General features: G+C 41.5%; 1 protein-coding gene and 1 long non-coding RNA gene across 2 annotated transcripts; one reads left to right on the forward strand and one right to left on the reverse strand.

Annotated features, from left to right (window-relative positions):
- Positions 1 to 373: 373 nt before the first annotated feature.
- LOC118285520 lies at positions 374 to 3,902 on the reverse strand. The gene is made up of 2 exons (XR_004785119.1): positions 3,845 to 3,902; positions 374 to 1,670 (listed from the first exon to the last, which is right to left on the reverse strand). It is a non-coding gene; the product is annotated as an uncharacterized LOC118285520 (long non-coding RNA).
- Positions 3,903 to 5,636: 1,734 nt separating this feature from the next.
- cnih4 (cornichon family AMPA receptor auxiliary protein 4) lies at positions 5,637 to 8,844 on the forward strand. The gene is made up of 5 exons (XM_035608809.1): positions 5,637 to 5,785; positions 6,432 to 6,500; positions 6,736 to 6,848; positions 7,180 to 7,320; positions 7,472 to 8,844. The coding sequence occupies exons 1-5, from the start codon at positions 5,717 to 5,719 to the stop codon at positions 7,497 to 7,499; spliced, it is 420 nt and encodes a 139-aa protein (XP_035464702.1). The 5' UTR covers positions 5,637 to 5,716; the 3' UTR covers positions 7,500 to 8,844.
- The last annotated feature ends 1,515 nt before the right edge of the window (positions 8,845 to 10,359 follow it).

Genomic DNA, 10,359 nt, shown 5'->3' on the forward strand with positions numbered 1-10,359 from the left:
CCAATGTTAGCTTGGATTGGCTCCAGCGACCCCCCGCGACCCTTAAATGGATAAAGCGGTAGACGATGAATGAATGAAAACAGCCATACATTCTTTCAGGTAGGCAAACAAGTAATCCACGATCAAAAACCAAATAAACTGGGTACTAGAACTAGAGGAATAACTACTGTCACATTATTTACCACACAATCGAGTTGGTCTAAACGTTGTCTTTGCCATTCGCCATCATCACGTCTGCCAACTCCGCAGTATATCATTCTGTCGCACACCTTACGCCATACCCACGACCCACCTAGTCCGGTGTGTTCAAATACATCTCACTACATCTCCCCCTTTTGAGACGGATAAGTGGCTAAAGAAAAGTAGACAAATGTACATTAAATTACAACATTCTTTTTTGATAATCTCAACGTTTTCATGAACCACAAACAAGAACCTAGGACTTTGGGGGAGGGCTGTCCACAGCAATGTAGGGATTATTCTGCCCTCTGGTAGTTTCTGTTCCTATTGAACACAAAGTCCTTATAAAATCTTTCCAAATGTCTTTTTCTCTAGGTGTAAGTCCAACTTAAACAGAAGAACCTAAAGTGCTGTGTCAACGTTTCCTCCGACTGATGCTGTTGGTCGGTGGCCGTGGCCTCCTCTGGAAGAGCCTGCATGCATCCTGTTTCGTCGCATCACTGTACCCTTGTCGGTTTTAACCAGGTAGGATTGCAGCTCTGCTGATCTCCTGACCACCTCAGCAGTAGTTGTTCATCTCTTTTCTCCATCCAGCTTAAATCTGACAGTCTGTCCTGCATGCAGTTCCGGAAGCGGACAGACAGAGTGTCTATGGTTGTAGTAATGTTCATATGCCATTTTGGATGTGGAGTCCTTTATCTGCACCTGGTCCCGGCTGATAGCAGTGGCTTGCAGTGTCGTCTCCAGTGTAAGGACCATGGTGCTGATTTGACATCTCATGATCAATTGAGCTGGACTGACCCCTGTCGTCGCGATGGGCGTAGCCCTGTAGCACATTAGGGCCAGTTATGGCTCTCCACTGCTGATCCCTGGCCACCAGACGGAGGCGCATCAACAGCCTCTGGCACCGTATTGTTGCTTCATCCAGATCTTATGTATTGATCAGCAGTACTTGTGGTTTATCTTCTGTTTGGAGAACAAACCTGTCCAGTCCCTGTATGTACTGTGCAAAGACCAAACTGCTGCTAAGCACTCCTTCTCTATCTGGGAGTATTGTTTCCCCGTCTCAGTTACGTGAGAAAAAGGTAACTGGTCTCAGCTCCCCGTCATGATCCTGCAGCAGTGTGGCTCCCAAGCCATAGCTGCTTGAATCAGCGCTGACGACTGTTTGGCAGTTGGAGTCGTAATATACAAGAGCTGGTGCTGACAATAGCCTTTTCCTTTTCATAAAAAGTTATTTATGAAAAATGTCGATATGTGTTGATATGGGCTAAAAGGGTTGCCAGATTTTTTGGAAGATCTTAAGAGAACCTCTTAAAGAATACCTGATTTTTTGAAGCCCTCTACATTGCAGTACCTCAACCATCCATCTGTTATGTGTGGGAGGGGAGGAGTTGGTCCATTTAAGAAAAATGAGCCTCTTAGCGAGGAGAGTGATGAATGCAATTACCTGCCTTGCAGATTTGGTCACTACGAACATGGGAGAGATTCTGAAGAAGGCAGAGAGGGGGTCAAAGTGTATTGGTTTTGCCCAAAACTGTAATAATTGTATCGAAAATTGCAGCCCAAAACTCTGATAATTTCAGTCATAGCAGAAACGTGCTTGTAATCAGCAGGTGACTGTTAACACCTGTTGGACTTATCAGTTCTATCTGGGTAAAATTTAGCCAATCTCGCATTGATACAGTGGGCCTTGTGTAGAATCTTACTGTATAAGGCTGTGTCTTGCACATAACGAAGAGTGTACACCTTCTAATATCTGTGCCCATTTTTCCTCTGTCAAGGTAACTCTGAGGTCCTGGCTCCAAGTGGCCCTTAGGGCATCTAAAAAGTTTGATTCTATGTTGGAAATGAGATTATAAAGTGTTGATAAGAGGCCTTGTTGACTAGTGTTTTGTGACAAGAATTTACCAATCATAGAATATGGGGGTCGGTTAGGAAATTGCGGAAATTGGGATTGTACATATTGTCGAATTTGGAAATAACGAAACAGGTGGTTATTTGGAAAATTAAATTTCCCTGACAAGTCCGAGAAAGAATAAAAAACACCATAAGAATACAGGTCGTCGATAGTATGTAGAACTCTGTTTGACCAGAACTGAAAGGCTGGATCTGAACAAGAAGGAAGAAATGAGTGGTTACAAAGTATGTAAGCCAAACTGTCTCCTAAACTGATTCCAGACTTTCAGTGTATTTCTAACGGAATTTGAAGAAAATTGTTTAATTGGGAGTGGCAAACTGGAGCAAACCATCGACCAAAGCCAGAAGTGTGAAGAGGAAGTTTCTATGGGTCTACTAATAGTGCAGGCCCAGTAGTAGTGACAGAAGTTTGGCAGAGCAAGGCCTCCCCTAGTCCTAGGGAGTTGAAGGACTGCTTTACTAATGGGCTGGGGACTGACACCAAATGTGTTATATATATATAAAACAAATAATTCCATTCAACACAGTCAAAGGCTTTCTCAGCATCCAAAGAAAGTACAATTTCGGCCGAATTAGTGGGGGGAGAAAAAAGGGTATTAAGCAACCTCCTGGTGTTGAAAAATGAGGGCGTTCCTGGAATAAAGCCAGTCTGATCAGGGTTAATCAGAGCTGGCATCCTTTTGGAGGCTGCCGGCCAGGTCTTCAGCTAAATCTTAAAATCTACATTCAATAGGGAAATTGGCCTGTGATTGCTAGGACAAGGAGGGGGTCCTTGTCCTATTTTAACAACAAGGTGATAGAGGCCTTTGATTAAGTGGGGGGTAGGTGACCCTTTACTACAGCATCGTTGAAAACTTTAACCAAATAAGGGGCAAGTACAGAGGAAAAAGCTTTATAAATCTCTGGAGTGTAGCCAATAGGCCCAGATGACTTTTTGCTTTGCAAGGATTTAATTGCCTCTTCTACTTCGGAAATGGTTACGGGTGCACCAATACTAGAAGCAACTTCCCTGGAATCTTCCAGAGAGTAGGGTTTCAAATAGCTAGTGTAACACCATTGTTGAAAAAAAGTAATCTTGATCCATTCGCTTGCGAGTATTAGACCAATCTCAAATCTTCCATTTCTTGGAAAAAATACTTGAAAAGATGTAAGTCAACAATTACTTTCATCTCTGTCATATAATAACCTGTTTGAAGTCTACTAGTCTGGTTTCAGAGTTAACCACAGGACAGAAACTGCCTTGGTCAGAGTTGTATACAACCTTAAAATGAACTCTGAAAACCATAAGGTCTCTGTTCTAGTACTCCTTGACCTCAGTGCAGCCTTTGATACAGAGGACCATACAATTCTGCTTCAACACCTTGAACACTGTTAAGGCTATAGAGGCATTGTTCTTAACTGGTTCTCTTCCTTTCTTAGGCGAAGATCCTTCTCTGTCTCAATTGACAATTTTAAATCAGAAGATGTAGATATTCCATATGGAGTCCCTCAGGGGTCAATTGCGTCCATCATTCAGCAGTACAAGATTTCATTTCATATAACTCTTATGCTGATGATACACAGTTATACATATCTGTTTCGACCAACAACTGTAGCCCAGTTATTGACCTCATCCTACGCATTACTGTTTGTGGGGGTTGAGACTCGTCGTTTGTCTTGTCCTAATTGTAATACGAGAAAACTTCCACAGTACTCCGGTTTAAAAGATAAATCAAAATATTCATTCTAGTTTACAAATACTTACAGGAGTATTTGCTCGCAATAATTCCTCATACAAAAGTGTACTACGGTAAGCAGTCTTTGGGCTTCAACTGAACTACCTGGGTAACTAAAGCAATGACCTAACAACAAACATCAAAACCACTAATAGACTTCAAAGCCATGTCTTGTTTATTTCTATTAAAGTGACAGTAACATGCTTACCTATCTGATATTTATATGAATATTGCCGACTTAAACAAAAAATGTTCTTAAACTAACCTAAGTACTCAACAACATATAAACTGCACTTATTTAAACTAAACATGAACATATTGAAGTGTGACTTGGCGCCCACACTGATATCAAAATCTGGAAGGCACACAACTTCCTACAGCTAAATGAGGACAAAACAGAAATTCTTTTAGTAGGTCCCAAAGCCATAAGGCTCCAGATTCAGTCATTATTAACCCCCCCTGTCTGTAAGACACTGTGAACATGCCAAAAACTTGGGTGTGATTTAAGATGCTGAAGCATATATCTAATATCTCCAAGACTTCTTTTATCATCTCAGAAACATCTCCAAAATTAGATGCTTCTTGTCCCATTCAGACTCTGAAAAGTGAATTCATGGTTTTATTTCCAGAAGACTAGACTATTGCAATGCCCTCTTTGCCGAACTAACAAAGCAGGTGCTAAACAAACTCCAACTTATCCAGAATGTTGCAGCCAGAGTACTTACTAAAACCAAAAGAGTTGAACATTTTACTCCAGTTTTATCTTCTTTTCACTGGCTCACAGTAAAACAGAGAATTGATTTTAAATACTTCTTACTGTTTTTAAATCAAGGACTGGTGTAGCTCCTTCCTACATTACCGACATGCTCACAGAATACACTCCCTTAGATCGTCAAGTAAAGGTCTCCTCACTATACCCAGAATAAATACTAAATCAGCCTACGGTGCCGTCAGTCACTATGATCCCACTCTCTGAAATTCCCTGCCACTTGAACTAAGGTCTGCTCCATCAGTGCATTCTTTTAAAAGCAGACTAAAAACGTATCTTTCCTTACAAGCTTTCACTGTTACTTAGGTACCCCTACATTAATAATCTGTTTCAGTGGCAATTATAATAATTGGATATTTTCATGCTACATGCTTTATCTCATGTTTTGTCATGTCATATTTTGCCATATGTTTTTATTTTTCATATTTTCTACTGGTCATTGGATTCTGTGGACTGTGGACCCATCTATTATGACAAGGATTTGAATAAGATCTGCTTTTATAGGTGAATCTTCCCCTAACCACTGCCTAAACCAGGGTCTGCATCATACCCACCACCTCTCACCTTAACCTCTACCCGAACCAGGGTTTGTCCACCACCCCACCCCTCACCCTAACCCTTACTTAAACCAGGGTTTGGGCAATCTACAATACATTGACAGTTGAGAACAGGGTCAAAGAGCACCTCTGTCCGACAGCCTGGTGGCAGGTAAGGTGAGATGGAAACATGCCACAGAAAGCGAGCAGAGTCTGCACATGACCACAGCAGTGGTTAGACTGGACTGCAGGTCTGCTGTCATATTTCCTGACCTGAATTTTCATTTTTTCTTAGCCCTTGTGATGAATGTGGATATGATGCATTCTTACATGATATCAAGTCCCTGCGCCTATCCCCTGTAGAATGATTCCTAGTCACCCCATAACCTACAATCCCCCACCTGACCTATAGTGTTATTAAAGATCATTGCAGATGACACTTTTGTCTGTGGGTAGTCTGAAGTCTGAAAGTGTTTCTCTATGCTGTGGCCGTGTCAGTGTTCTGATCCGTCCACCAGGGGGCAGCACCGCCCTGAAAAACTCACAGGACGGAGAGCTGGCCGGAAATGACAGCGAGTAAATGACGGGAAAAGAAAATGGAGGCGGCAGTGTTCATTCTGTCGCTTGTGGACTGCTGTGCACTGATTTTCCTCTCTGTCTACTTTGTATCCTTTCGAAATGTGCATTTTCTGGCAGGTGGGGAGCGGAGTCACCACAGCGGCACACGAACCCGCCAGTGTAGACGAGGAAGTGAGCTGGAGTAGCTGACCGGCGTGTTCGAGGTGTCGTGGAGGATGGTGGAGGTTGCGATTGTGAAACAACCGAGTCCTGGTCGGACGAGGTGTGCCCAAACCAACCGTGACCCTACAGGGCAGGTGGGCAGTTAGTTGGCACAGCCAACGCCCAGGCGTAAAGCAAGTCAACAGTGATGTGTGGCTCTGGAATGAGTGTGCCTTGTACACCTTTGCGGATGACTGAACGTGACATTTTACATCATTGGCATCGGCAATACTTTTGAAGTGGAGGCACTGACACTTCAAGCAGGGTCTATCGACACAGAAGTCAACAGTTAGGAATGCGCTGAATGTAGAGAGAAGTAATCACGTGACGACGTCTGTCATCCTGTATAAAACACAAATACACACACTTGTCTGTCATTGGATGTGATGGTGACATGACGTCATTGTCAGCTTGGTGTAGTCAGTGCCTAACAGTCCAGAAATTATCCTGAAAATATGTGGTTGTGTCTCATCATTGTTTTGTGCAATTGATAAAAAATAACTTGTGTGTTTACCTTCACTAAAAGCTCAGATTATTACCCTGTCTGATCTAGAATGTGACTACATCAATGCGAGAGCATGCTGCTCCAAACTGAACAAAGTAAGTCATGGTAGTCTGGATTATTAAACCTTTACACACACACAATTATACCCATGTTGCTTATTTGTATGATGCTTTATTTGTGGTGCCTTGTTACTCGTCTTAATTATTTTATTATATTAGTTGTATGCCAAGGCTGGTCTGAGAAGTTTATTATTATTAGTAGTAGTAGTATTTTGCTGTATTTCAGATTTTGAAGTTGGATGTATATTTGTTTGACATGTTGTGTTTCTAGTGGGTAATTCCAGAGATGATTGGCCAGTGTCTTTCCACGATGCTGATGTTGGTCTCCATGCACTGGTTCATCTTCCTCCTCAACCTGCCTGTATCAGCCTGGAACATTTACAGGTATGCTTTAATGCTGCTGTAATATAACAGACTATCATCACTAGCATTAGGTTATATGACAATATGCAGTAGTGCAAGATAGTCACAATATGGTTATTCAATTATACTACTATAGGAACCCCTTTTTTCAGTTAATTCATTCACATTCCTACTGGGCCTCTCAATTGAATGCTCAGGAAAGCATGTTATACAGTACATAGACACTGCAACATAAACATACATGGAGGGTAAAGATTGCTCCATATTACAGACCTCTGGTCTACTGTAGGTAAGAAAACAGGGTTTAAGATGCAGTGAAGCTTCTGGTTTCACTTTCTTCTTGTTCCTGCAGGCACGTGAAGGTTCCGATGGGAAACATGGGTGTGTTTGACCCTACTGAGATCCACAACCGAGGTCAGCTCAAGTCCCACATGAAGGAGGCCATGATCAAACTAGGTTACCACTTGCTCTGCTTCTTCATTTACTTGTACAGGTGGGAGCAACAACGTCTACAGAGACATACTGACATGTAGTGATGTGCTGGCATCTTGTAGCAGTCAGCTGACTGTCTGAATGAAAGTGGTGTCTGTTTGTACATAGGCAGTTTTGCATTAACACACACCTTTCCCATTTTGTTTTTCCAGCATGATCTTGGCTCTAATCAACGACTGAAGCACTCACCAGGCTCTGTGACCCAAGCTGTAAAATTCCAAACTCCAGGGTTTTTTCTATGTTTCCCCTTGTGTCCTGCTCCTGTACTGTATGCATCAACAGTTTCAGAACAAGTTTACAATTACTGTGCTAACAATGTTCACACTGTTATCTGTTTTGTCACAGTCGCTGTGTTATAACCTTGAAACCATACGAAGTCTGATATTAAACCATTTAACAATTCAGTACCGACATGACAAAATTCTGTTGTAATGGGAACTCAAGTCATCAATTATTTTTCTTCAGCCTTTATCTGCAGCCGTTAGTAATGGCAGCTCAAGTGTAAGTGTTTTTACCGTCAAAGTCAAATTGGGAAAAATGCAGATATTGCCTCAAATTCCAAAACACAGCATACCTTGTTTTGCCCAATGATGTACCATTCAAGCCTTGGGGGATGAGGACTATCACTCTGTCATTCACAAAGTCAAGCTTTTGGTTTGAGTGCTCTGAAATAGTAGTCTGCCTTTTTAGTTGACTTTGTGTCATGTCTGTAGTTGTTCTCATGTGGTTGCATTTGTGTGAGGTTTTTTAAATTATTTTTCTACTTTATTTTAGCTTACTTGTTGTGTCACTCTTGGTTTTGTCCAATGCTATTACTGCTCCTTTATTTCTTTAGGTCTCACATTCTCCCACCTAACTAACATAATGGGTTAAGCTTGTACAAACGATTTGGTCAAAGTATCAAAGTTTTTTCTGGAATCAGGGTTTTGTGATGATATTGAAGTGTAGTGAAAACTGTTATTGGGACATTACTCATTCTGTTCTGAAATTGTTTATGCATACAGGAGCTGCTAGACCTCCAGCATCACACTCCATCTTTGATCATCAATGCAACACACACACACACACACTCTCTCACTCTCACTCTATTGTTGTACGGGACAGATGTTGCATCACACATGGATTCTGTCTGAACTGCTCAGTCTAGTGTTTTTGCCATGAAACGGGTTGTTCCACACTGTGTGTAAAGAAAAGAGACTAAATACAAACTGAGTGGCAGATGGAATTTGACCTCAGTCATGTGCCATTTGTATGTACTGAGTGACTTTTACATTGACGTTCCCTTTGTTAGCAGTCTTCTCAGCTCTTCACTAGAATGATGGATGTGTGCGCTCTTAGTCTCATAGTGTATAGGCAGAGCATGGCTGTACAGTACATTCCTACCTGCCCTGTACTGTAAAAGGCTGTAGTGCGAGCCACATGCAGGTACCCTGGAGAAATGCTGGTCACTGAGTTCATTTCTGATTCATACTATAATATCTTTTTGGGAGGGAATATTTCATAAATAAACATGAAAGAAAAGGTTTGTCTGCATTTGCCTTGAAACGGGTGATGGGTGCTTCGAAACTGCTATTTTCGGTGTGAAATCATGTTTTTGAAGTGAGAAGTCATGCAGGTAATCGTGAGTAATAGAAGCAGATCTGATGTATATCCACTGTTTCAGTTTCATTTTGCTTTAACCTGCACATCTTTCACGTGCTGCTGAGCTGAAATCCCATAATAGAGGTTATTTTAGCTCCTTTGTCCTTGTATATGAACCGTCCCCATCCCTCAAATCAAGCTCAAGAAACGCAGTGGCTGGTTAATGCACAAGTGAAATACTAAATAATCTATTGGCTTTTTCATTCAATTAAAATTTTCTTAAATTTTAGTTGTTTACCGTCAAATCATAGCATACATTATCTCAAAGCACTTTACAAAGTGAGGTTGAAACCTCACAATATTGCAAAGAAACTCAACAGTTCCCACAATGAGCAGCTCAGAGACTGGTGGAGAAAAAAAATTCCCTTTCAACAGGAAGAGCTTTCTAGCAGAACCGGACTCAGCTGTGGCCAGACATCTGCTGCTACCGGTTGGTAAGAAATGATTCAGTAAACACCTGAGCAGCTCTAATTAGAAGTTTTATCAAAAAAGGAAAGTTTAAAGTCTAATCTTAAATGTAGAGAGTGTGTCTGCCTCCCTGACAAACTGGGAGCTGGTTCAAGAGGAGAGGAGCCCGGTGGCTGAAGGCTCTGCCTCCCATTCTACTTTTACAGACTCAGGGAACCACAAATAATCCTGAGTTTACAGAGCAAAGTGATCTATTGGGATATTATGGAACTATGAGCTCTGTAAGATATGATCAAGCCTGATTATTAAGCGCTTTGAATGTGAGGAGCAGGATTTTGAATTCTATTCTGAAATTTATAGGAAGCCAACCAGAGATGCTAACACTGGAAAAATATGATCTTGTTTTGTAGTTCCTGTCAGAACTCGTGCTGCAGCATTTTGGATTAACTGGAGGCTTTTCACTGACTTTTCGGGAAACATCCTAACAGTAATGAATTACACTAGTCTAGTTTAGAAGTGACAAATGCATTAAATTATTTTTCAGCATCCTTTTTAGATAGGATGTTTCTAATGTTCTTGAAATTGCGCAGGTGAAAGAAGGCTGTCCTAGAGACTTGTTTTATGTGTGAGTCAAAGGACATGTCCTGGTCAATAATACCTCCAAGGTTCCTCACAGTAGAGCTGGAGGCCAAAGTTACAGGTCACCCAGGCCTCTTTAAGACATTGGTGAAGTCTGTCAACCTGATTAGTATCATATGGCGTTATAGATAAATACAGCTGGGTGTCATCTGCATAACAATGGAAATGTATGTGGTGCTTTTTGATAATTTCACCTAAGGGAAGCAATGAGCATGTAGGCCTATATACTGAAAAGGATCGGCCCCAGCACAGAACCTCGTGGAACTCATTGATTAACTTTTGTAAGAGGGAAAGAGTTAACAATAACAAACTGAAATCTATCTAATAAATATGACTAAACCATTCTAGTGCT

The sequence above is a fragment of the Scophthalmus maximus genome, chromosome 10, assembly GCF_022379125.1.
Source record: "Scophthalmus maximus strain ysfricsl-2021 chromosome 10, ASM2237912v1, whole genome shotgun sequence".
NCBI classification, from domain to species: domain Eukaryota; kingdom Metazoa; phylum Chordata; class Actinopteri; order Pleuronectiformes; family Scophthalmidae; genus Scophthalmus; species Scophthalmus maximus.

What these genes read in the sequence shown, in the direction of transcription:
- cnih4 (XM_035608809.1), top strand. Translation starts at nt 5,717, where the DNA reads ATGGAGGCGGCAGTGTTCATTCTGTCGCTTGTGGACTGCTGTGCACTG. An exon ending in TTTTCCTCTCTGTCTACTTT is followed by an intron (nt 5,786 to 6,431) that starts GTATCCTTTCGA and finishes CTAAAAGCTCAG; the next exon opens with ATTATTACCCTGTCTGATCT. An exon ending in TCAGCCTGGAACATTTACAG is followed by an intron (nt 6,849 to 7,179) that starts GTATGCTTTAAT and finishes TTGTTCCTGCAG; the next exon opens with GCACGTGAAGGTTCCGATGG.